This window comes from Saimiri boliviensis, chromosome 9 (genome assembly GCF_048565385.1).
Source record: "Saimiri boliviensis isolate mSaiBol1 chromosome 9, mSaiBol1.pri, whole genome shotgun sequence".
In the NCBI taxonomy this organism is placed as follows: Eukaryota; Metazoa; Chordata; class Mammalia; order Primates; family Cebidae; genus Saimiri; species Saimiri boliviensis.
In genome coordinates, this window is record NC_133457.1 from 97,706,960 (window position 1) to 97,732,832 (window position 25,873).

Below are 25,873 nucleotides of genomic sequence, written 5' to 3' on the forward strand. Positions count from 1 at the left end.
ACCTCCGTCTCTACAAAAAATGTTTTGAAAAATGAGCCGGCATGCTGGCACACACCTGCTGTCCCAACTACTTGGAAGGTTGGGACGAAAGAATCACTGGAGCCTGGGAGGCCAAGCATGCAGTGAGCTGTGATTGCACCACTGCACTGAAGCCTGAGCAGCAGAGTGAGACCCTCTCTCAAAAAGACAGAGAGAGAGAGAGAGAGAGAGAGAGAGAGGAAAGAAGGAAAGAAAGAAAGAGAGAAATGAGGGAGGGAGGGAAGGAAGGAAGGATGGAAAGGAGGGAGAGAGGGAGGGAGGGAGGAAGGAAGGAAGGAGAGAGAGGGAGAGGGAGAGGGGGAGAGAGAGAGAGTGAGAGGAAAGAAGGAAAGAAAGAAAGAAAGAGAAAAATGAGGGAGGGAGGGAAGGGAGGAAGGAAGGAAGGAAAGAAAGAATCCAATCAGTCTAGCAAGACATGAGGTTAAAAAAAAAAAAGAAAGAAAGAAAGACAGGAGGCTGAGGCAGGAGAATTGCCTGAACCCAGGAGGCGGAGGTTGCGGTGAGCCGAGATCACGCCATTGCACTCCAGCCTGGGTAACAAGAGCGAAACTCCGTCTCAAAAAAAAAAAAAAAAGAAAGAAAGAAAGAGGGGCCGGGCATGGTAGCTCACGCCTGTAATCCCAGCACTTTGGGAGGCCAAGGCAGGCGGATTACGAGATCAGGAGATCAAGACCATCCTGGCCAATATGGTGAAACCTCGTCTTTTTTTTTTTTTTTTTTTTTTTGAGACGGAGTTTCACTCTTGTTACCCAGGCTGGAGTGCAATGGCGCGATCTTGGCTCACAGCAACCTCCGCCTCCTGGGTTCAGGCAATTCTCCTGCCTCAGCCTCCTGAGTAGCTGGGATTACAGGCACGTGCCACCATGCCCAGCTAATTTTTTTGTATTTTTAGTAGAAACGGGGTTTCACCATGTTGACCAGGATGGTCTCGATCTCTCGACCTCGTGATCCACCCGCCTTGGCCTCCCAAAGTGCTGGGATTACAGGCTTGAGCCACCGCGCCCAGCCACTTATTCATTTATTTTTGAGACAGGGTCTCACTCTGTTGCCCAGGCTGGAGTGCAGTGGCACGATCTCAGCTCACTGTAACCTCCCCCTCCCGGGTTCAAGCAATTCTCTTGCCTCAGCCTCCCAAGTAGCTGGGATAACAGGCACATGCCACAATGCCCAGCTCATTTTTGTATTTTAGTAGAGACAAGGTTTCATTATGTTGGCCAGGCTGGTCTCAAATTCCTAACCTTGTGATCCGCCTGCCTCGGCCTTCCAAAGTGCTGTGATTACAGGCGTGACCCACCGTGCCCGGCCTTATTTATTTCCTACTATTTCTTTTTTGAGACAGAGTTTCCCTCTTGTAGCCCAGGCTGGAGGGCAATGGCGCAATCTCGGCTCACCACAACCTCCACCTCCTGGGTTCAAGTAATTCTCCTGCATCAGCCTCCTGAGTAGCTGGGATTACAGGCATGCGCCATGACACCCAGCTGATTTTGTATTTTTCTTTTATTTTACTTTATTTATTTATATATTTAGAGACGGAGTCTTAACTCTGTTGCCCAGGCTAAAGTGCAGTGGTGCAATCTCAGCTCACTGCAACCTCCACCTCCCGGGTTCAAGCGACTCTCCTGCCTCAGCCTCCTGAGTAGCTGGGTTTACAGGCATGCCCTACTATGCGTGGGTAATTTTTGTATTCTTAGTAGAGACAGGGTTTCACCATATTGGCCAGGCTAGTCTTGAACTCTTGACCTCATGATCTGCCCTCCTTGGCCTCCCAAAGTGCTGGGATTACAGGCATGAGCCACCACTCCCAGCTTTAATTTTGTATTTTTAGTAGAGATAGGGTTTCTCCATGTTGGTTGCGCTGGTCTCAAACTCTCGACCTCAAGTGATCTGCCTGCTTCGGCCTCCCTTAGTTATTCTTCCTGATGCTCTCCTTCCCCTCTTCCCCACCTCCAACAGGCCCCAGTGTGTATTGTAAAAATATGGAACACTTCACAAATTTGCATCTCATCCTTGCACAGGGGCCATGCTAATCCTGTCTGTATTGTTCCAATTTTAGTACATGTGCTGCTGAAATGAGCACCATAATTTTTTTTTTTTTTAAGACGAGGTTTCACCATGTTGGTCAGGCTGGTCTTGAACTCCCCACTTCAGGTGATCCACCCGCCTTGGCCTCCAAAGTGCTTGGCTTACAGGAGAGAGCCACCACGCCCAGCAATTTTTATTTTTATTTTTATTTTTTTTATTTTTTTTATTTTTTATTTATTTATTTATTTATTTATTTTTGAGACGGAGTTTCACTCTTGTTACCCAGGCTGGAGTGCAATGGCGTGATCTCGGCTCACCGCAACCTCCGCCTCCTGGGTTCAGGCAATTCTCCTGCCTCAGCCTCCTGAGTAGCTGGGATTACAGGCACGCGCCACCATGCCCAGCTAATGTTTTGTATTTTTAGTAGAGACGGGGTTTCACCATGTTGACCAGGATGGTCTTTATTTTTATTTTTTGAGATGGAGTCTCACTCTGTCACTCAGGCTGGAGTACAGTGGCTTGATCTCAGCTCACTGTAACCCTGCCTCTTGGGTTCAAGTGACTCTCCTGCTTCAGCTTCCCAAGTAGCTGGGATTACAGGCACCTGCCACCACGCCCGCCTAATTTTTGTATTTTTAGTAGAGACATGGTTTTTCCGTGTTGGCCAGGCTGGTCTCAAACTCCTGACCTCAAGTGATCAGCTTGCTCAACCTCCCAAAGTGCTGGAGTTACAGGCATGAGCCACCATGCCCAGCTCACTAATTTTTTTTTTTTTTTTTTTTGAGATGGAGCCTCACCCTGTAACCCAGGCTGGAGTGCAGTGGTGCAATCTCGTCTCACTGCGACCTGCATCTTCCAGTTGAGAGAATTTCTTCCAAGAAATTCTCCTGCCTCAGCCTCCCAAGTAGCTGGGATTATAGGCGCATGCCAATATGCCTGGCTAATTTGTTTTGTATCTTTAGTAGAGATGGGGGTTTCGCCATGTTGGCCAGGCTGGTCTCGAACTCCTGACCTCCTGATCCGACACCTCAGCCTTTCAAAGTGCCGGGATTACAGGCATGAGCCACTGAGCCTGGGCTCACTAATTTTTTTTTTTTTTTTTTAAGAGACTGGGTCTCACTCTGTCACCCAGGCTGGAGTGCGGCAGCTACTCACAGGCACAATTATAGCTCATTGCAGCCTCAAATTCCTAGAGATCATTCCGCCTCAGCCTCCACAGTAGCTGGGACTGCAGGCATGCACCACCGTGCCCCACTGATCACTGAGCCTTTTGCACCCCAGTAGCTTTCCTTCATCTGGAAGTTTCCCAATTGATTAGAATTTCAAGGAGTTTGAGTTCTATTAGTTAAAATTTCACAACCAGAGAATTCTATTGATTAGAATTTTATGGCACCACAGAAATATTGATTAGCATTTCATGGCCATAGAATCCTATTACTTAGAATTTCATGACTTGAGAGTGCTATTGATTTGAATTTCATGGCATCTTGGTGTTCCAGCAATGTAGGATTCCCCAGATACCCACATAAATTGCTCAAATCTCTGCGCAAACTGTCGCTTTCCCAGGGCAGCCTTCACTGACCTCCCTATCACAAACTGTCTGTCTGCCACCTGCTTTATTTTTTTCCATGGTGTTTATCACCACTTAACAATATGTCACATACATTACTTACTCCTCCTATGCTAGAATGTAAGAAGTTCGAACGGGACAGAGATTTTTTTTTTTTTTTTTTTTTTTTAGAGATGGAGTTTCACTCTTGTTGCCCAGGCTGGGGTCCAATGGCGGGATCTCTGCTCATGGCAACCTCTGCCTTCCAGGTTCAAGCGATTCTCCTGCCTCAGCCCTGCAAGTAGCTGGGATTACAGACATGTGCCACCATGCCCAGCTAATTTTGTAGTTGCAGTAGAGATGGGGTTTCTCTATGTTGGTCAGGCTGGTCTTGAACCCCCGACCTCAGGTGATCCGCCTCAGTCTCCCAAAGTGGTGGGATTACAAGCGTGAGGCACCACATCCGGGCCAGAGATTGTTTTAATCTCTTTTTTTTGAGAAAGGGTCTCGCCCTGCCACCCAGGCTGAAGGGCAGTGGCACAACCATAGCTCACTGCAGCCTCCATCTCCTGGGCTTAGGTGATCCTCCCACCTCAGCCTCCTGAGTAGCTGGGACTACAAGCATGTAGTCACTATTTTAAAAATAATTATATAGGCCAGACATGGTAGCTCACGCCTGTAATCCAAGCACTTTGGAGGCCAAGGTGGGTAGATCATCCGAGGTTGGGAGTTCAAGACCAGCCTGACCAACATGGTGAATCCCTGTCTTTAAAAAATAAATAAAAACAAAAATAATAATAATTTTTTTCTTTTCTTCCTTTTTTTTTAAGATGGGATTTCATCATGTTGGTCAGGCTGGTCTTGAACTCCTGACCTCAGGTGATCCACCTGCCTTGGCCTCCAAAGTGCTTGGATTACAGGTGTGACCCACTACACCCAGTCTTCTTTTTTTCTTTTTCTTTTTTTTTAAAGATGGGGTTTCACCATGATGGCCAGGCTGGTCTTGAACTCCTGACCTCAGTTGATCCATCCACCTCAGCCTCCCAAAGTGCTAGGATTGAGCCACCACACCCAGCCTAATAATAATTATTGTTATATAAACTGGGCCAGTTACAGTGGCTTACACCTGTAATCTCAGCACTTTGGGAGGCAGGCAGATCATCTGAGGTCAAGAGTTCGAGACCAGCCTGGCCAATATGACAAAACTCAGTCACTACTAAAAATACAAAATTGGCCCAGTATGGTGGCAGCTGCCTGTAATTCCAGCTGCTCAGAAGGTTGAGGCATGAGAATTGCTTGAACCCGGGGGCGGAGGTTGCAGTGAGCCAATATCATGCCACTGCACTCCAGCCTGGGCAACAGAGGAATAGTCAGTCTCGAACGAAAGAAAAACAATAGTGACTGTTAAGTTATCTACCTGCCTTCTCTGGCCTGCCCCACCCCTACTCAGTGTTTCAATTCATGGGTGGAGAAGGGGAGTCACTGTGCCTGTCTCCCTAAAAAATAGGTCTCAGCCAGGCACAGTGATTCACGCCTGTAATCCCAGCATTCTGGGAGGCCTAGGCGGGTGGATCATGAGGTCAGGAGTACAAGACCAGCCTGACCAACATAGTGAAACCCCGTCTGTACTAAAAATACAAAAATTAGCCAGGTGTGGTGGTGCATGCCTATAATCCCAGCTACTTGGGAGGCTGAGGCAGGAGAATCACTTGAACCTGGGAAGCGGAGACTGCGGTGAGCCGAGATTGTGCTATTGTACTCCAGCCTGGGCAACAAGAGTGAAACTGTCTAAAAAAAAAGTCCCATCTGAGATGAGATCTACACTCCTACAACAGGGAAAGGAATTTAAATGATGGGGAGGGATGAGTCCAGAAAGGGATGTCCCTGCACCCGGAACCTATTCATTATTCATTTTTCAGATCTCACTTGGTCCGGGAAGCTCTCTTTGATGGCCAGGTTAACTTGGCTCTCCTGTTAAAGCTCCCCACACTCTGTTCACAGGACTCTGTACTGTTTGCATTTAATTATTTATTTATTTGAGACAAGTCACTCTCTGTCACCCAGGCAGGAGTGAAGTGGTGCAATCTTGGCTCACCACAGCCTCCACCTCCCGGACCCAAGCGATCCCCCTCACTTCAGTTTCCTGAGTAGCTGAGACCACAGGCATTTGCCACCCTGCCCAGTTAACTTTTTTCCTTTCTGTAGAGACAGGGTGCCACTATGTTGCCCAGGCTGGTCTCAAACTCTTGGGCTCAAGCAATCCTTCCCACCTCAGCCTCTCAAACTGCAGGAATTACAAGCATGAGCCACCACACGTGGCCTTTTACCGTTTGTATTTAGAGAGGTACTGGATGACTCTGATTGATGTTTGCAGACGAGGACCATATCTAGTTTTGTACCTCGTGCCTAGACCAGTGCCTGGCACACAGCGCATATGTGTAGAATGAATGCATGAAAACCACATCACATTCTTGCAGGCAGGGTGGGAAAAGACCTGCTGGGCATAAGAGCTGCCGATAATCAGGGGATGCCAGAGGGAGGAGGACCTTCAGGGCATTGAGAGTTGGTTCCACTGCCCCTCTAGAGCCAGCTCCTGGGTAAGAGGCCAAGTAGAGAAGGGATAGGCAGACCATGTGCAGTAGCTCAAGCCTGTAATCCCAGCACTTAGGGAGGCTGAGGCAGCTGGATCACCTAAGGTTAGGAGTTTGAGACCAGCCTGGCCAACATAGTGAAACCCCATCTTTATCAAAAGTACAAAAATGGGGCCAGGCGCGGTGGCTCAAGCTTGTAATCCCAGCACTTTGGGAGGCCGAGGCGGGTGGATCACGAGGTCAAGAGATCGAGACCATCCTGGTCAACATGGTGAAACCCCGTCTCTACTAAAAATACAAAAAATTAGCTGGGTATGGTGGCACGTGCCTGTAATCCCAGCTACTCAGGAGGCTGAGGCAGGAGAATTGCCTGAACCCAGGAGGCGGAGGTTTCGGTAAGCCAAGATCGCGCCATTGCACTCCAGCCTGGGTAACAAGAGCGAAACTCCGTCTCAAAAAAAAAAAAAAAAAAAAAAAAAAGGCCGGGCGCAGTGGCTCAAGCCTGTAATCCCAGCACTTTGGGAGGCCGAGGCGGGTGGATCACGAGGTCGAAAGATCGAGACCATCCTGGTCAACATGGTGAAACCCCGACTCTACTAAAAATACAAAAAAACTAGCTGGGCGTGGTGGTGCATGCCTGTAATCCCAGCTACTTAGGAGGCTGAGGCAGGAGAATTGCCTGAGCCCAGGAGGCGGAGGTTGCGGTGAGCCGAGATCGCGCCATTGCACTCCAGCCTGGGTAACAAGAGCGAAACTCCGTCTCAAAAAAAAAAAAAAAAAAAAGAAAGAAATAAAAAAAGTACAAAAATGGGGCTGAGTGTGGTGATGTGCACCTATAATCCCAGTTACTCAGGAGGCTGAAGCAGAGAATTGCTTGAAGCCGAGAGGTGGAAGTTGCAGTAGACCAAGATTATGCCACTGCACTCCAGCCTGGGTGACAGCAAAACCCTATCTCAAAAAATAAAAAATAGAGGAACAGACTAAACCATAGGCTACACCGGCGCTGTGACCTGTGGCTCCTGTTTGCTGTCACAGCAATCAGCCATGTACAATTTGAGCAAACAAACAATACATAAGGACACGACATGGGGGGCGAATTTCACGTATCTTTATCGGTCCGGGAAAAGTCTCCCAATCACAGAGCCTAAGCTTTCAATTTAAAGCAAGGGTGGGAGGCTCAGGTGGAGGAGAGACCCCTTTTTTCCCACCCCTGTGATGTTAGACAAGTCCCTTAACTGCTCTGAGCCTGGAGCTCCTGGTTTGGTAAAGGGCCTAATAAAAGTCCTTGACTCCCAAGGGAGTCTCGAGGATTAACTGAGATAACGCCTTGAGCTCCAGCCAGGCGTGCTCAGCATGAGCTACAGGATTGCTATTGTTGGTAATAATTATTATTACTATTACCACGGGGACTTTAGGAGGAGCAAACGGAAGGACCTATGCAAATCCTCTTGTGTGATGTCTGGCACTAAGGAGACCTTCCTAACCTCCCCTGTTCTGCAAACCCGTTCCCACCCTAGGTCATTCCAGACGGTCCACCCCAGTATCTTCCATTCTCCCCTCAACCCCTTCAATATTCTCCTTCTCCCTACAATCCCCAGCTGAGACCAGAGAAGGTGCCCACAGCAGCTGGCCAGGGTGCAGAGAGGGCCAGGCACAGAGGGAGGAGGGTTCCAACCAGGCCCCCTGCCCATTGTCTGAGCCTGCCAGCCCGCCAGCCAGCTGATGTCCTGGGTCTCCGACACCAGCTGGCCAGCTCCGCCCCCGCCCCAACACCCCCTCCTCCCAGATCCCTCCCTGTCACTCAGCCTCTGCCCCCATCCGCCTGCAGCCCAGAAAGACTCAGGGTGTGACCAGAGGGTCTGAGCTTTTGTCCCCCAAATAGGAGGCTGATTTGCATCTTTTAGCAATTTGCACACCCCATTCATTTGTATAGAGCTAGACCGCCACAAAGCCTGCCTGGTCGTTGAGGCTTAGTTGAGTGGGGCTATAAAATGTGATTTTGGGTGTTCCCTTTCAGCCTTCAGCACTTCCTTAGTCTGGGACTTTGGTCAGTGGCTTCACCACACTGTTCCCGTCTGTAAACCAGAGGCAACACTTTCCTATACAGTGGTTTCGAGGAGTGAGACACGTGTGGTGTGCCTGGAATAAAGTGGGTGCTCAACAAACAAGAGCTGTTATTATCTACACATTCTCCAGAGTTCACTGTTAAAGCCTGTGCTGTCCATTGGGCAGCCACTAGGCTATTTCAATTTCAATTAATTCAAATTAAATAAAATTGGTTCTTTAGTTCCTCAGTCGCACCAGCCAAATTTAAACTGCTCGACAGCCACACTCGGTGGCTATCATATGGAGCTGCACAGATCACTGCAGCATGTTCTATGGGACAGGGCTGATTTAAACCCTCTAATTTTCCAGAGTTTTTCTCCCTTTTCAGAATAGATCTCTTTTCTTCTGTAGCCTTTCTTCCCCTCACCCTGCCCCCCCAACACACACAATGCCCGCCCGCTCATCAAGTCCCTCCGTATCCTCTGGGCATACATTCCAAAACCCCCAGTGAATGGCTGAAACCGCAGATAGTTTCTAAGCCTATCTAGTTTGTACTTGCAATGACCTTGGTGAGGTGTTCTTTTGTTCTCTGCAGGGCCTGCACCTGGGATGGAGGGTGGGGAACAGGTGTGGAGCTGTGCCCTGGGCACAGAGGGGATGGCTCAATTGTTGGTGTTGTAAAGCAAGCAACTGCACCCAACTCTGTCCCAGGTGCCAGCAGGAACTTCCACCTGCGGAGGTGGACGAGAGTGGGAAGGCCTCGGGAATTATGGGCCCCGCCCCCACTACCCCCCAGAGGCAGTTTCAGATCACATAACAAGGCTGGGCCTGGAATGAGCAGTTTCTAGCACAGCTGACACCTGGGGCAGGTGCACCAGATGGGAGGCCCAGAGTGCGGGGGGAGGAAAGGCTTGGCGACTTCATAAAGGCCAAGGACAGCTGCGCCAGAGGCTGTGGAAGGTGCCAATAAGTCACATCCAGATTATTTCAAACTATACACATGCCACATCCACTGTGGCCCCAACACCACCTGCAGGGAGAAGCAGGAGCTGGGCAACCCCAGTCATTTCTACAGCCTCATGTAGACATCCCAAAGTTAACATCCCCAAAGCTGAACTCCACTCCTGCTTTTGCCGTTGGCATGTGTTTGTACATCCCACAGCTGTCACCACCTCAGTGTGTGGCTGCTCCATCCTTTCAGCTGCTCAGGTCCAGAACCGTGGAGTCATCTTTCATTGTTCTCTTCTCCATACCCCACAAACAAGCTTAGCAAACCCCACTGTCTCCACCCTCAAATAGAACTCAAATCCAACCTCTGCTCACCATCTCCATTGCCACTACCCTGGTCCGAGCCACCATGGTCTCCCTCCAGAATCACCCAATGGTTTTCCACCGTTGCCTCCCCTTCTCTCCGGAGGGATGATCATGTGGATCCTTTGCCCAAACCATCTAGTGGCTCTGAAATTTGCTAAGAAGAAAGTCAAATTCCTGACAGAGCACCGTGTAGCTCACCCCTGTAATCCCAGCACTTTGGGAGGCCTAGGTGGCCAGATCACGAGGTTAAGAGATCGAGACCATCCTGGCCATCATGGCAAAACCCCGTCTCTACTAAAAAATACAAAAATTAGCTGGGTGTGGTGGCGCGTGCCTGTAGTCCCAGCTACTCTGGAGGCTGAGGCAGGAGAATTGTTTGAACCCAGGAGGCAGAGATTGCAGTGAGCCAAGATTGCGCCACTGCACTCCAGCCTGGCACCTGGCGACAGAGCAAGACTGTCTCAAAAAAAAGAAGGATCACTTGAGCCCAGGAGTTCTAGACTAGCCTGGACAACATAGTGAGTCCCTATCTCTACTAAAATTTTAGCCTTTTAGCCAGGCATGGTGGCTCATGCCTGTAATTCCAGCACTTCGAAAAGCGAGGCAGGCAGATCACGAGGTCGGGAGATCAAGACCAGCCTGACCAACATGGTGAAACCTCGTCTTAAAAAAAAAAAAAAAAAAAAAACTGCCTGGCGCGGTGGCTCAAGCCTGTATTCCCAGCACTTTGGGAGGCCGAGGCGGGTGGATCACAAGGTCGAGAGATCGAGACCATCCTGGTCAACATGGTGAAACCCCGTCTCTACTAAAAATACAAAAAATTAGCTGGGCGTGGTGGCGCGTGCCTGTAATCCCAGCTACTCAGGAGGCTGAGGCAGGAGAATTGCCTGAACCCAGGAGGCGGAGGTTGCGGTGAGCCGAGATTGCGCCATTGCACTCCAGCCTGGGTAACAAGAGCGAAACTCCGCCTAAAAAAAAAAAAAAAGAAAAAGAAAAAAAAAAAAATTAAGATAATTTGTCATGAGATTAGAGTTACGGAGAAAAAAATGAATTCAGTGTTTTTCATTTTTGTCACAATCTTCTTATGTAGTGTAGAAACTCCTCACCATGACTATGCTCACATTCTTCTCATAAGCATGAACAGTAAGAAATTTTAATCTGGCCGGGCGCGGTGGCTCAAGCCTGTAATCCCAGCACTTTGGGAGGCCGAGGCGGGTGGATCACGAGGTCGAGAGATCGAGACCATCCTGGTCAACATGGTGAAACCCCATCTCTACTAAAAATACAAAAAATTAGCTGGGCATGGTGGCATGTGCCTGTAATCCCAGCTACTCAGGAGGCTGAGGCAGGAGAATTGCCTGAACCCAGGAGGCGGAGGTTGCGGTGAGCCGAGATCGCGCCATTGCACTCCAGCCTGGGTAACAAGAGCGAAACTCCGTCTCAAAAAAAAAATAAAAAAATAAAAAAAATAAAAAAAAAAAGAAATTTTAATCTTATAACCAGTGGCCAAGGAACTCGTTCATCTCTCCCTCTGAGAGTTTTGGGCTCTTCAACCTTATTTGGAGAAAAAGACTTGCTTATTAGAAAAGCCCCAGCCCTGTCAAATATTTCTCTGGCACACAAAGAGGTTTGTTAAAGTGCCATGGGTATTTCAGACTCCTGTTTACCCAGAAGGACTACACCTCTAAGTCGCTTCCTCTCGCTGGTTGTCATCTGGCCTGGTCTTGTGTTTGTCCTTCATTAGCTGAATGGGCATGGCCAGGGCAGATGGCAGGCGGCACATACTTCTTCCTAACGCCCATCTTCATCCTTCTCATCACTAGTTAAAGAAAAATAGCCGGGCGCGGTGGCTCAAGCCTGTAATCCCAGCACTTTGGGAGGCTGAGGCGGGTGGATCATGAGGTCAAGAGATCGAGACCATCCTGGTCAACATGGTAAAACCCTGTCTTTACTAAAAATACAAAAAAGTAGCTGGGCATGGTGGCGTGTGCCTGTAATACCAGCTACTCAGGAGGCTGAGGCAGGAGAATTGCCTGAACCCAGGAGGCGGAGGTTGCGGTGAGCCGAGATCGCGCCATTGCACTCCAGCCTGGGTAACAAGAGCGAAACTCCGTCTCAAAAAAAAATAAAAATAAAAATAAAATAAAAAATAAAAAATAAAAAAAAATTAGCTGGGCATGGTGGCGTGTGCCTGTGATCCCACCTACTCAGGAGGCTGAGGCAGGAGAACTGCTTGAACCCAGGAGGCGGAGGTTGCGGTGAGCCGAGATCGCGCCATTGCACTCCAGCCTGGGTGACCGGAGTGAAACTCCGTCTCAAAAAAAAAAAAAAAGAAGAAAAATAGTCACTGGGTTTGGACCAGAAGAAGCCATGGCCTCAAGCAGTTTCCTTAGGTCTATCAAAGTCTACAAGGCTTCCAGAAGAAAGCCTGTGAAAAGAATGTCAGAATCAAATTATATCACCTGAGTAAACTTCAGACTCAGGCTAACCTTATAATATCTCTTAACCTCCCTGGCCTCAGTTTCTTTGGCCAGAAAATGGAGTTATTGCGAAGTTGAAGTCAAATTCAACTCTATATTTGAAACCTCACAGAACTTGAGAAATCTGTATCTTTGAAACCAAGCCTTGATCAGGCCCTTAACAACGAAGTGTTATCTTCAAAAACAGTAGCATGAGGCCAGGCGCAGTGGCTGTTGCCTGTAATCCCAGCACTTTTGGAGGCCAAGGCGGGTATATCACCTGGGGTCAGGGGTTCAAGACCAGCCTGGCCGACATATTGAAACCCCATCTCTACTAAAATACAAAAATAAGCTAGACGTGGTCATGCACTCCTGTAATCCAAGCTGCTCGGGAGGCTGAAGCAGCAGAATCACTTGAACCCAGGAGGCGGAGGTTGCAATGACCCAAGATGGTGCCACTGTACTCCAGCCTTGGCAACACAGTGAGACCCCGTCTCAAATTAACAAACAAAACAAGACAAAAAAACAGTGAATGGTCGAGCGCAGTGGCTCACGCCTGTAATCTCAACACTTTGGGAGGCCTAGGCGGGAGGATCACCTGAGGTCAGGAGTTCAAGACCAGCCTGGCCAACATGGTGAAACTCTGTCTTTAAAAAGAAAAAAATACATATAACAAAAAATAAATAGGTTGGGTGCAGTTGCTCACGCCTGTAATCCTAGCACTTTGGGAGGCCGAGGTGGGTGGATCACCTGAGATCAGGAGTTCAAGACCAGCCTGGTCATCATGGTGAAACCCCATCTTAAAAAAATAAATTAATTAAATTAATTAATTAATTAATTTAAAAAAAAAACAGTAGAATGGTTTGTATCTATACAATGGAATATTACCCAGCAGTAAGAAGGAGGCAAACCACTCACATGCATACCATCAATGAATCCCAAAATCATGCTCGGCAGAAGAAAGTAGACATGACAGGATATGCTATTTGAGTCAATATATATGGAATACTAGAAAATGCAAACTCATGCCTAGTTACAGAAAAATTAATGCAAATTCATGCATAGTTACAGAAACAAAAAAAAACTTTTTTGAATCAGCCTTGTATGCCCTGGATAACCCTAATTTGTCCATAATGTATTTTTTCTTTTTTTTCCCTGTAACTGTCTTGATTGAGTTATATGTTCATAATATATTATCCTTTTTTTTTCTTGAGACGGAGTCTCCCTCTGTCGCCCAGGTTGGAGTGCAATGGCGTGATCTCGGCTCACTGCAACCTTCAGGGTTTAAGCCTCAGAGTTTAAGCAATTCTTTTGCCTCAGCCTCCCCAGTAGCTGGGACTACCGGCATGGGCCACCACCCCTGGCTAATTTTTGTATTTTTAGTAAAGACAGGGTTTCACTGTGGCCTATCCTTTTTATATGTTGTTGGATTAAATTTCCTAATATTTTCTTGAGGATTTACCTCCCTTTTCATGAAAAATATTGGTCTGACTGGGCGTGGTGGCTCACACCTGTAATCCTAGCTCTTTGGGAGGCTGAGGTGGGTGGATCACTTGAGGTCAGGAGTTCAAGACCAGCCTGGCCATCATGGTGAAACACCATCTTAAAAAAAAAAAAGAAAGAAAAATATTGGTCTGAAGTTTTCTCTTCTTTTTTGTTTTTCAAGACAGAGTCTCACTCTGTCACCCAGGCTGGAGTGCAATGGCATGATCTCGGCTTACCTCAACCTCCATTTCCTGAGTTCAACTGATTCTCCTGCCTCTGCCTCCTGAGTAGCTGGGATTTCAGACATGAGCCACCACGGCTGGCTAATTTAGTATTTTTAGTAAAGACATGGTTTCTCCATGTTGATCAGGCTGGTCTTGAACTCCTGACCTCATGATCTGCCCACTGTGGCCTCCCAGAGTGCTGGGATTACAAACATGAGCCACTGTGCCTGGCCAGTAGTTTTTTTTTTGTCTTGTCTTTTTTTTTTTTTTTTTTTTTTCGTGTGTGAGATAGAGTCTTGCTCTGTTGTCAGGCTAAAGTGCGGTGGCACGATCTAGACTCACTGCAATCTCTGCCGCCCGGGTTCAAGTAATTTTCCGGCCTCAGCCTCCTGAGTAGCTGCGCCTGCAGGCGTGCCCCACCAGGCCCAGCTAATTTTTATTTTTTATTTTTTGTTAAAGACAGGGTTTCACCATGTTGGTCAGGCTGGTTCCAAACTAATTTTTGTATTTTTAGTAGAGACAGGGTTTCACCATGTTGGCCAGGATGGTCTTGATTTCCTGATCTCATGATCTGCCTGCCTTCTTAGTTTCCCAAAGTGTTTGGATTACAGGCGTGAGCCACCATGCCCAGCCATTTTTTTTTTTTTTTTGAAACAGAGTCTTGCTTCTTCTCAGAGGTTGGAGTGCAATGGTACAATTTTGGCTCACTGCAACCTTCACCTCCTGGTTCAAGCAATTATTTTGCCTCAGACTCCCCAGTAGCTGGGATTACAGGCATGTGCCACCACGCCTGACTAATTTTTGTTTTTTTAGTAGAGCCAGGGTTTCACCATGCTGTCCGGGCTGGTCTCGAACTCCTGACCTCAAGTGATCCTCCTGCCTCGGCCACCCAATGTGTTGGGATTACAGGCATGAGCCACCATGTCTGGCATACAGTTTTCTTTTTCTTTTTTTTTTTTTTTTTTTTTTTTGAGACAGAGTTTCGCTCTTGTTACCCAGGCTGGAGTGCAATGGCGCGATCTTGGCTCACCGCAACCTCCACCTCCTGGGTTCAGGCAATTCTCCTGCCTCAGCCTCCTGAGTAGCTGGGATTATAGGCACGCGCCACCATGCCCAGCTAATTTTTTGTATTTTTAGTAGAGACGGGGTTTCACCATGTTGACCAGGTTGGTCTCGATTTCTTGACCTTGTGATCCACCCGCCTCGGCCTCCCAAAGTGCTGGGATTACAGGCTTGAGCCACCACACCCGGCCTTGGCATACAGTTTTCTTGTAGCATCTTCTGTAGTATTTTCTTGCGTGTTTCTTGTTTTTTTTTTTTTTTTTTTTTTTTTTGAGACAGAGTTTCGCTCTTGTTACCCAGGCTGGAGTGCAATGGCGCGATCTCGGCTCACCGCAACCTCCGCCTCCTGGGCTCAGGCAATTCTCCTGTCTCAGCCTCCTACTAAGTAGCTGGGATTACAGGCACATGCCACCATGCCCAGCTAATTTTTTTGCACTTTTAGTAGAGACGGGGTTTCACCATGTTGACCAGGATGGTCTCGATCTCTCAACCTCGTGATCCACCCGCCTCGGCCTCCCAAAGTGCTGGGATTACAGGCTTGAGCCACCGCGCCCGGCGTGTGTTTCTTGTTATTAGGCTAATACTGACCTAATAAAATGAGCTGGAAGTGTTTCTTCTCTATTTTCTGGAAGAGATTATGCAGAATTGGTATTATGTCTTCTGAAATATTTGATAAAATTAGCAACTAAGACCTTCTGGGTCTTGAGTCAGGTTTTGGAAGATTTTTTTTTTTTTAAGACGGGATTTCACCACGTTGGTCAGACTGGTCTTGAACTCCCAACCTCAGGTGATCCACCCACCTTGGCCTCCAAAGTGCTTGGATTACAGGCGTGACCCACCACGCCTGACTGCGGAAGATTTTTTTTTTTTTTTTTTTTTTTGAGACGGAGTTTCGCTCTTGTTGCCCAGGCTGGAGTGCAATGGCGCGATCTCGGCTCACCGCAACCTCCGCCTCCTGGGTTCAGGCAATTCTCCTGCCTCAGCTTCCTGAGTAGCTGGGATTACAGGCACGCGCCACCACGCCCAGCTAATTTTTTTTAGTATTTTTAGTAGAGACGGGGTTTCACCATGTTGACCAGGATGGTCTCGATCTCTTGACCTCGTGATCCACCCGCCTCGGCTTCCCAAAGTGCTGGGATTACAGGCTTGAGCCACCGCGCCCGGCCTGACTGCGGAAGATTTTTAACTACAATTTTTTTTTGAGACAGGGTCCCATTCTGTCACCCAGACTGGAGTGTAATGGCATGATCACAGCTCACTGCAGCCTCATCTTCCTGGGCTCCAGTGATTCTCCCACCTCAGCCTCTCAAGTAGCTGGGACTACACTATGCATGGCAAATGTTTTTTTTTTTTTTTTTGAGACGGAGTTTCACTCTTGTTACCCAGGCTGGAGTGCAACTGCGCGATCTCGGCTCACTGCAACCTCTGCCTCCTAGGTTCAGGCAATTCTCCTACCTCAGTCTCCTGAGTAGCTGGGATTACAGTCACGCGCCACCATGCCCAGCTGATTTTTTGTATTGTTAGTAGAGACGGGGTTTCACCATGTTGACCAGGATGGTCTCGATTTCTTGACCTCGCGATCCACCTGACTCAGCCTCCCAAAGTGCTGGGATTACAGGCTTGAGCCATTGCACCCGGCCCAAATGTTTGTATTTTTTGTAGAGCTGGAGTTTTGCCATGTTGGCCAGGCTGGTCTTGAAGTCCTGGCCTCAAGGAATCCACCTGCCTAGGCCTCCCAAAGTGCTGGGATTACAGGTGCGAGCTGCCATGCTGCTTGGCCTAATCATAAATGGAATTTTTTTTTTTTGAGACAGAGTCTTGCTGTGTTGCCTAGGCTAGAGTGCAGTGATGTGATTTTGGCTCACTGCAGCCTTGACCTCCCAGGTTCAAGTGATGCTCCCACCTCAGCCTATTAAGTAGTAGTCCTAGCTACCCCGAGGCTGAGGCAGGAGAATGGCTTGACCCTGAGAGGCGGAGGTTGCAATGAGCTGAGATCGCACCACTGCACTGCAGCCTGGTGACAGAGCAAGACTCCATGTGAAAAAAAAAAAGAGAGAGAGAGAGAGAGAGAGAAGGTACATAATTTACAGACTGATTATTTTATATAAATCTCCTTTTTCAAGTTCTCCTTTGAACCAGTCTTCTTGTCTCATTGGTTCCCTTGTTAACTAATAAGGTAAGTAAAATCTTTGATAATGTGTTTCTTCTTCTTCTTTTTTTTTTTTTTTGAGACGGAGTTTCGCTCTTGTTGCCCAGGCTGGAGTGCAATGGCGCGATCTCGGCTCACCGCAACCTCCGCCTCCTGGGCTCAGGCAATTCTCCTGCCTCAGCCTCCTGAGTAGCTGGGATTACAGGCACGCACCACCATGCCCAGCTAATTTTTTTTGTATTTTTAGTAGAGACGGGGTTTCACCATGTTGACCAGGATGGTCTCGATCTCTTGACCTCGTGATCCACCCGCCTCGGCCTCCCAAAGTGCTGGGATTACAGGCATGAGCCACCGCGTCCGGCCTTTTTTTCTCTTTTTTTTGAGTCTGATCTTATTTATTTGTTACTCAAAAAATCTTATTTCTGACTGGATTTAGACTTGGAAGTAGAGCTGGCAGAGAGTAAAGTCTGTCTCTCTTTACGATTTGTTCCTGGCGCTTATCTTTAGCTTCCTTCATTCTCTTGGTCAAAAGTTTAGCATATTCTACAGCCTCTTCCTTATTTTTCTGAGTTCACTGCTTCTTCAGAGCAATTAAAAAATCCTGCCACCGTTGGTGCTGCAGGACACTTGGAGTCACAAGACGCTGAATCTTGGATGCTTTGGTTCTAAGTTTCTTTTTTTTTTTTTCTTTTTGAGACGGCGTTTCACTCTTGTTACCCAGGCTGGAGTGCAATGGCGCGATCTCGGCTCACCGCAACCTCCGCCTCCTGGGTTCAGGCAATTCTCCTGCCTCAGCCTCCTGAGTAGCTGGGATTACAGGCACGCGCCACCATGCCCAGCTAATTTTTTGTATTTTTAGTAGAGACGGGGTTTCACCATGTTGACCGGGATGGTCTCGATCTCTTGACCTTGTGATCCACCTGTCTCGGCCTCCCAAAGTGCTGGGATTACAGGCTTGAGCCACCGTGCCCGGCCTCAAACTTTTGTGTTTTTAGTAGAGACAGGTTTCACCATGTTGGCCAGGCTGGTCTTGAACTCCTGATCTCAGGTGATCTGTCTGCCTAGGCCTCCCAAAGTGCTAGGATTACAGGTGTGAGCCACCACACCCAGCCAATATATGCACATATGTTCTTATTTCTACATTTTGTCTTTTTTTCTTTTCTTTTTTTTTTTTTTGAGACGGAGTTTCACTCTTGTTACCCAGGCTGGAGTGCAATGGCGTGATCTCGGCTCACCGCAACCTCGGCCTCCTGGGTTCAGGCAATTCTCCTGCCTCAGCCTCCTGAGTAGCTGGGATTACAGGCACGTGCCACCATGCCCAGCTACTTTTTTGTATTTTTAGTAGAGACGGGCTTTCACTATGTTGACCAAGATGGTCTCGATCTCTTGACCTCGTGATCCACCCGCCTCGGCCTCCCAAAGTGCTGGGATTACAGGCTTGAGCCACCACGCCCGGCCATTTTGTCTTTTTTTCTTAGTCTGTTGCTCAGGCCAGAGTGCATTGGTGTGATCTTGGGTAACTGAAATCTCCATCTCCCTAGCTCATATGATCCTCCCACCTCAGCCTCTTGAGTAGCTGAGACTACAGGCATGAGTGCACTATCATGTCTGGCTAATTTTTGTGTTTTTTATAGACACAGGGTTTCACCATTTTGCCTAGGCTAGTCTTGAACTCAAGTGATCCACCTGCCTTGGCCTCCCAAAGTGCTGGGATTACAGGCATTAACCACCGTACCTGGCCTAAATTCTGTCTTTTAAATTTTGTTTTCAATAAGCTAGTAAAATACAAATGCATTCTGTATTCTAGGTGTGAGATATCTAAAATAATACTGAGAAACAAGTCTTTATTCTGTTTCTTTCTTTTCTTTTTTTTTTTAGACAGAGTTTTGCTCTGTCACCGAGGCTGGAGTGTAGTGGTGCGGTCAGCTCACTAAAACCTACCCCCTCACCCCAGTTCAAGTGATTCTCCTGCCTCAGCCTCTTAAGTAGCTGGGATTACAGGCATGTGGCCACCACGCCCAGCTGGTTTTGTATTTTTAGTAGAGAGGGGGTTTCTCTATGTTGGTAAGGCTAGTCTAGTACTCCCGACCTCAGGTAATCCGCGCGCTTGGCCTCCCAAAGTGCTGGGATTACCGGCATGAGCCGCCACGTCCAGGCTAATTTTTGTATTTTTTTTTTTTTTTTTTTTTGGTACAGATGTAGAGATGAGGTTTCACCATATTGGCCAGGCTGGTCTCAAACTCTTGACCACGTGATCCTTCCTCCTCGGCCTTCCAAACTGCTGGCAATATAGGTGTGAGCCACCACGCCCGGCTCTATTTTCTGTATATTTAGCAGAGGCAGCGTTTCGCCACATTGGCCAGGCCTAGTGTCGAACTCCTGATCTCAGGTAATTCACCCGCCTCATTCTCCCAAAGTGCTAGGATTATAGGCGTGAGCCGCCAAGCCCGGCATATTTTTTATTTTTATTCTTTTTAAATAGAGATGGTAGTCTCAAACTCTTGAGCTGAAGTGATTCTTCTTTGGCCTCCCAAAGTGCCAGGATTACAGGCGTGGGCCACCGCGCCGGACCAACAGTTAATATTATGATATTATGGTTATATACAACAACAGAATATTATGATCATTAAATTTTGGGCACTTAAAACACTTTAGGCCAAAAAGGGGCGGGGACTCGCTCGTAGACATGCGCAAAAGCCACCAGGCCTGCACCTGGAGAACTCAGGTGAGACGTTGCCACTCATTGTAATCCCGCCCCCTAGGACTCCTCCCCCGTGCCTGGGCCGCTGCCCTGGCCACACTGAGAAGCCCAGAGCTAGAAAGTGGGCCGTGCGCGTGACGGGCGAGCGTGACGCCTAGGGGACGGGTATGAGAAGCAGGCTGCGCCGGGATACGGCGGTCGGTTCCCGCGGAAGGGGCGGGTCAGGTTAGGGGGCGGGGCTTAGTGGGAGCCGGTCTTGGGGCCGGGCTTCCGCGTGCGTTGGTCTGGCGGCGGGAGCGTGCGGCGGGGGCGTGCCCGACGGGCGTGGCGTGGCCAGTCGGAGGCGGGGCGGCGCGCGGCCTAACCGCGGCGGCGGCGGCGGCGGCGGCGACAGCAGCAGTGGCGGTGTCTGCTAACTCGGCCGCTGCAGATCTCGCGGCGACGCCTGCGAGGGGCCCGGTCCGCGGGTCGAGGCGGGCGGCGCCTGCGAGGGACCCGTGTCGCGGGTCGAGGCGGGCGGCGCGCGGCGGCGGCGGTGGCGGCGCTCGGCGATGGTGGGCGTCCCTGGAGCGGCCGCCTTCCAGCGTAAGCGGGGCGTGAAGGCGGGCGGCCGAGGGGGCGTGTGAGGGCCTGCGGCTCCACAGGCTCGGGCTCCCGGGTGCCCCGGGCGCGAGGCCGGGAGTGGAAACTGAGGCCCGGATCGAGGCGGCGGATCCAAGGTCACGCGGCGGGGCGGGCCTTCCCGGGCTCCCGAGGCCACCCCGTCGCTTCCTGCGCCGCCCGAAGGGCTCGGGGCTCACGGTGTGAGGGAAACTGTGGGGCCCGCGGCCGCGGAACCCAGGCCGTGCCGGCGTCCGTGGGACTTGCCCGCGGACGAGAATTATTTTGTTCTCTTGGCGCTGGGGCCACGAAGTCCGGCTCCTGGGGAAATACCACACCCGGCCGATTTTGAGAGTTGGAGGAGAGGAGAATGACCCCTCCGAGGGCCCGTTTGAGCGCAGGCTCGGGGGTTGGCTGCCCGGCTCACATCCCGGTTTGCCCATTTACAGGTTTTGACCTTGGCTCTCCCGGGGCCTCAGTTCCCCCATCTGAAAAATGGGGGTGTGGAGTGGTTTCTCTTCCTCCCCCCGGGTTCTTGGGTTTCGTGAGGCCAGTAAAACGCTTAACACAGACCCTGGCACACAGAAAATTGTGAAAACTGTCATTGTAATGTTGCATTATTAATCTCATACAGGGTGCACCGCTCTCGGCAAGTCCGAAATCGGGCTCTAGCCCTGTGCTTAAGATTTTATTTTGTTGTGGTTAGTCCTGCTCCGTGATCCAATTGTTACTCTCACTTCCATTTCGCCATTCCAACATTTATCTAGTGTTCCTCCTCGATGTGTGAGATCCTTGGGGGAGGGGTGGCTTCTTTTAATAAGACAATAAAATTTTAATTGTTTTTCATTACTGTAGTTATAATATACAACATTTTTTTGAGAGCCATTGTGCATTCAGTTTACTTAATATTAAGTCATCTGTTACAGTAAGTTTTAAAATACCATTCCAGGCCCTGAGAATACAGCAATAAGCAAGATAGATCGAATGAGGGTTTTGAGGTTAGTTAGGAGAAGGGAGAGACACAGTAAATGCGGAAACAGATACACGTTTTGCACGTTTTTTTCTTGTTTAATCCTGTTGACATTCTAAGTGAGACATTATTTGAGGATGCCCATTTTGCAGAGGGTGAATAACAGAAGGTACTCTGGTCTCAGAGCTGATGTTATTAAACACATGAAAGGGAGGCTTTACGCCTCTTTTTTTTTTTTGTTTGGCACCCATTAAATGTTGGGTTGAAGATACAAAAAGTAGATATACCCAGGTTACAGTTACTGCTTTGGTTGGTTTGATCCATTGTTGTTGAAATTTCCAACTACAGAGGCAGATAGTGGTTACCCTTTCAGGCTTGCAAAGGTGTGGTATCTCAGTAAAATGAAAGGACTTTTTTTTTTATTTGAGATGGAGTTATGGCTCTGTCTCCCAGGCTGGAGTGCAGTGGCGTGATCTCGGCTCAGTCCAACCTCCACCTCCCAGGTTCAAGCTGTTCTCCTGTCTCAGCCTCCCAAGTAGCTGGCACTACAGGCGCTGGCCACCATGCCCGGCTAAGTTTTTGTTTATTTATTTAGAAGAGACGGGTTTTCACCGTGTTGGTCAGTCTGGTCTTGAACTCCTGACCTCAAGTGATTCACCTGCCTCAGCCTCCCAAAGTGCTGGGATTACAGGTGTGAGCCACCACACCTGGCCAATTTTTTGTATTTTTAGTAGAGATAGGGTTTCACCTTGGTGGCCAGGCTGGTGGCAAATTGATGACTTCAGGTGATCCACCGTCCTCAGACTCCCAAAGTGCTGGGATTACAGTTGTAAGCCACCGCATATGGCCTAATTTCTGTATTTTTAGTAGAGACAGGGTTTCACCATATTGGTCAAGCTGATCTTGAACACCTGACCTAAGGTTATCCACCCACCTCGGCCTCCCAAAGTGCTGGGATTACAGGCTTGAGCTACCGTGCCCGGCCACATTTCTTATATGTAGTGTTTAGTTTAAAATATGCCCAAAAGTACTTTTGTTTATGTTATGTAACTAAGTTTTTGTTTTCTTTTTTTCTTTTTTTGAGACAGCGTCTCACTCTGTCACCCACGCTGGAGTGCACTGGCACCATCATGGCTCACTGCAGCCTCAGCCTCCTAGGTTCAAGCGATCCTCCTAACTCAGCCTCGAGTAGCTGGGACTACAGGCGCCATCAGATACCCAGCTAATTTTTTTTTTTTTTAAATAAATAAAAAGATGGGGTTTCACCATGATGGCCAGGCTGGTCTTGAACTCCTGACCTCAGGTGATTCACCCACCTCGGCCTCCCAAAGTGTTAGGATTACAGGCGTGAGCCACCGCGCCCGGCCTAATTTTTTCTTTTTTTTTTTGGAGAGATGGGGTCTTGCTTTGTTGCCCAGACTTGTCTGGAAGTCCTGGGCTTAAGTAATCCTCCTTCCTTAGCTGTCCAAATTGCTGGGATTACAATCATGAGCCATCTCGCCTGGCCTTTTTTTCTGTTTGTAAAATAATTCTATATTACATTCCTAGACAGTACACTTGGTGTACTTTTTCATCTGGTAGCATATAGTAAGTTGCTTTAAAATGAAGTATTGAGAGGACTTTTTCAGTGAGGGTCTCATGATACAGTTAGGTTCAACACTGACCATCTGCTAAGCACTAGGCCCTATTCTACAATAAAGTCTGTAAGTATGAATAAGAAGACTTTTGCTTCTGGAAGTTACCTGTAGTCTTGATTGACTAATTTTTTTTGTTTCTGTTTTGAGACGGAGTTTTGCTCTGTTGCCCAGGCTGGAGTGCAGTGGTGTGATCTCAGCTTACTGTAATCTCCCCTTCCCAAGTTCAAGCAATTCTCCTGCCTCAGCCTCCTGAGTAGCTGGGATTACAGGTGTCCACCACCATGCTCGGCTGGTTTTTTCTATATTTTTTGTGGAGAAAGGGTTTCACCATGTTGGCCACGCTCCCGACGCCTGCCTCAGTCTTGCAAAGTTCTGGGATTACAAGAGTGAGCCTCCGCACTTGACTTGATTGACTTTTTTTTTTATTTGAGACAGAGTTTCGCTGTTGTTACCCAGGCTGGAGTGCAATAGCGCGATTTCGGCTCACCACAGCCTCAGCCTCCTGAGTAGCTGGGATTACAGGCACGCGCCACCATGCCCAGCAAATTTTTTTTGTATTTTTAATAGAGACTGGGTTTCACCATGTTGACCAGGATGGTCTTGATCTCTTGACCTCGTGATCCACCTGCCTTGGCCTCCCAAAGTGCTGGGATTACAGGCTTGAGCCACTGCGCCTGGCCGACTTTTTTTTTTTTAAAGACGGGATTTAACCATGTTGGTCAGGCTGGTCTCGAACTCCTGACCTCAGGTGATCCTCACGCCTCGGCCTCCCAAAGTGCTAGGATTAAAGGCGCTAGCCATGGCGCCCTGCCTGACTTTTTTTTTTTTTTTTTGGATGGGGTTTCATTCTTGTTGCCCAGACTGGAGTGCAGTGGCTCCGTCTTGGCCTACTGCAACCTCCACCTCCCGGGTTCAAGTGATTCTCCTGCCTCAGCCTCCCCAGTAGCTAGGATTACAGGCACACGCCATCATCCCTGTCCCAAAGTGTTGGGGTTACAGGTGGGAGCCACTGCACCCAGCCTGTTTTTTTTTTTTTTTGAGACGGAGTTTCGCTCTTGTTACCCAGGCTGGAGTGCAATGGCGCGATCTCGGCTCACCGCAACCTCCGCCTCCTGGGTTCAGGCAATTCTCCTGCCTCAGCCTCCTGAGTAGCTGGGATTACAGGCATGCTCCACCATGCCCAGCTAATTTTTTGTACTTTTAGTAGAGACAGGGTTTCACCATGTTGACCAGGATGGTCTCGATCTCTCGACCTCGTGATCCACCCGCCTCGGCCTCCCAAAGTGCTGGGATTACAGGCTTGAGCCACCGCACCCGGCCGCCTGTTTGTTTTTAATACAGACGAGGTCTCACTGTTGCCCAGGATGGTCTCCTGGGCTCAAGTGGTTGGCTGCCTTGGCCTCCCCCTAAGCAGTATTCTTAATGGCCACACCATTGAGACTTAAACTGCAGTTAGTAGCCTAGTTTAACTTTAAAAGGCAGGATATACATGAGGCAGGCAGGTTGTTTGGCATAATGGAAAAAGCAGAACTTGGAGGCAGACTTGACTTTGAGGCCCAGTACTCCTGGGCAGTTATTTAACTGTTGCTAAAACACAGTTCCTTTAATTTGTAAATCAATATAATTTCTTTTCTTTTCTTTTCTTTTTTTTTTTTTGAGACAAGGTCTCGTTCTGTTGCCCAAGCTGGAGTACAGTCACTTGATCTTGGCTCACTGCAACCTCCACCTTCCGGGTCAAGTGATTTCTCCCACCTCAGCCTCCCAAGTAGCTGGGATTACAGTCACACACCTTGCCCGGCTAATTTTTTTTTTTTTTTTTTGAGACGGAGTTTCGCTCTTGTTACCCAGGCTGGAGTGCAATGGCGCGATCTTGGCTCACCGCAGCCTCTGCCTCCTGTGCTCAGGCAGTTCTCCTGCCTCAGCCTCCTAAGTAGCTGGGATTACAGGCACGCGCTACCACGCCCAGCTAGTTTTTTGTATTTTTAGTAGAGACGGGGTTTCACCATGTTGACCAGGATGGTCTCGATCTCTCGACCTTGTGATCCACCGGCCTCGGCCTCCCAAAGTGCTGGGATTACAGGCTTGAGCCACCGCGCCCGGCGCCCAGCTAATTTTTGTATTCTTAGTACTGAGACGGGGTTTCACCATGTTGGCCAGGCTGGTCTTGAACTCTTGGCCTCAAGTGATCTGCCTGCCTTGGCCTCCCAAAGTGTTGGGATTACAGGGGTGAGCCACCATGCCTGGCCAGTGGGTGTAACTTCTACCTAATAGAAGTAGGTACTAATATTGGATTTTTATTTATGTGTAAAACAAGATAGGCTGGGTGCAGTGGCTCATGCCAGTAATCCCATCACTTTGGGAGGCCGAGGCAGGTGGATCACTTGAGGTTAGGAATTCCAAAACAGCCTGGCAAACAAGGTGAAATCCCGTCTCTACTAAAAATACAGAAAAATTAGCCAGCCATGGTGGCGCATGCCTGTAGTCCTATTTACTCAGGACTCTAGACAGGAGAGTTGCTTTAACCCAGGAGGTGGAAGTTGCAGTGACCCAAGATCACACCACTGCACTCCAGCCTAGGCAGACAGAGTGAGACTGTGCCTTAAAAAAAAAAAAAAAAAAAAATAAGACCGGCACAGTTGCTCACGTCTGTAATCCCAGCATTTTGAGAGGGTAAGGTGGGTGGATCAGATCACCTGAGGTCAGGAGTTCAACACCAACCTGACCAACATGGAGAAACCCTGTCTCTACTAAAAATACAAAATTAGGCAGATGTGGTGGCACTTGCCTGTAATCTCAGCTACTTGGCAGGCAGGAGACTCGCTTGAACCTGGGAGATGGAGGTTGGAGGTTGCGGTGAGCTGAGATTGTGCAATTGCACTCCAGCCTGGGTGACAGAGGAAGAGTCTGTCTCAGAAAAAGTAAAAAGTACATAAATAAATAAAAGTCCAAGGAATTGGGATGTGATTTAAAGACAGATAAATGAGGTCTTGTTCAGGGGTATCCTAAGTTGGCCTTAGAGATGAAT

General features: G+C 48.7%; 1 protein-coding gene and 1 non-coding gene across 3 annotated transcripts in view; one reads left to right on the forward strand and one right to left on the reverse strand.

Annotated features, from left to right (window-relative positions):
- Positions 1 to 2,009: 2,009 nt before the first annotated feature.
- On the reverse strand, positions 2,010 to 2,116 carry LOC120367952 (U6 spliceosomal RNA). The gene has a single exon (XR_005582192.1). It is a non-coding gene; the product is annotated as a U6 spliceosomal RNA (small nuclear RNA).
- A 17,863-nt stretch (positions 2,117 to 19,979) lies between these two features.
- CBFA2T2 (CBFA2/RUNX1 partner transcriptional co-repressor 2) overlaps positions 19,980 to 25,873 on the forward strand; it is a 152,622-nt gene continuing 146,728 nt past the window's right edge. For both annotated transcript variants that reach the window (XM_039479227.2, XM_039479228.2), the window contains exon 1: positions 19,980 to 20,226. In XM_039479227.2, coding sequence (XP_039335161.1) covers positions 20,193 to 20,226 — 34 coding nt within the window. In that variant the 5' untranslated portion in view covers positions 19,980 to 20,192. The remainder of the gene's footprint in view (positions 20,227 to 25,873) is intronic.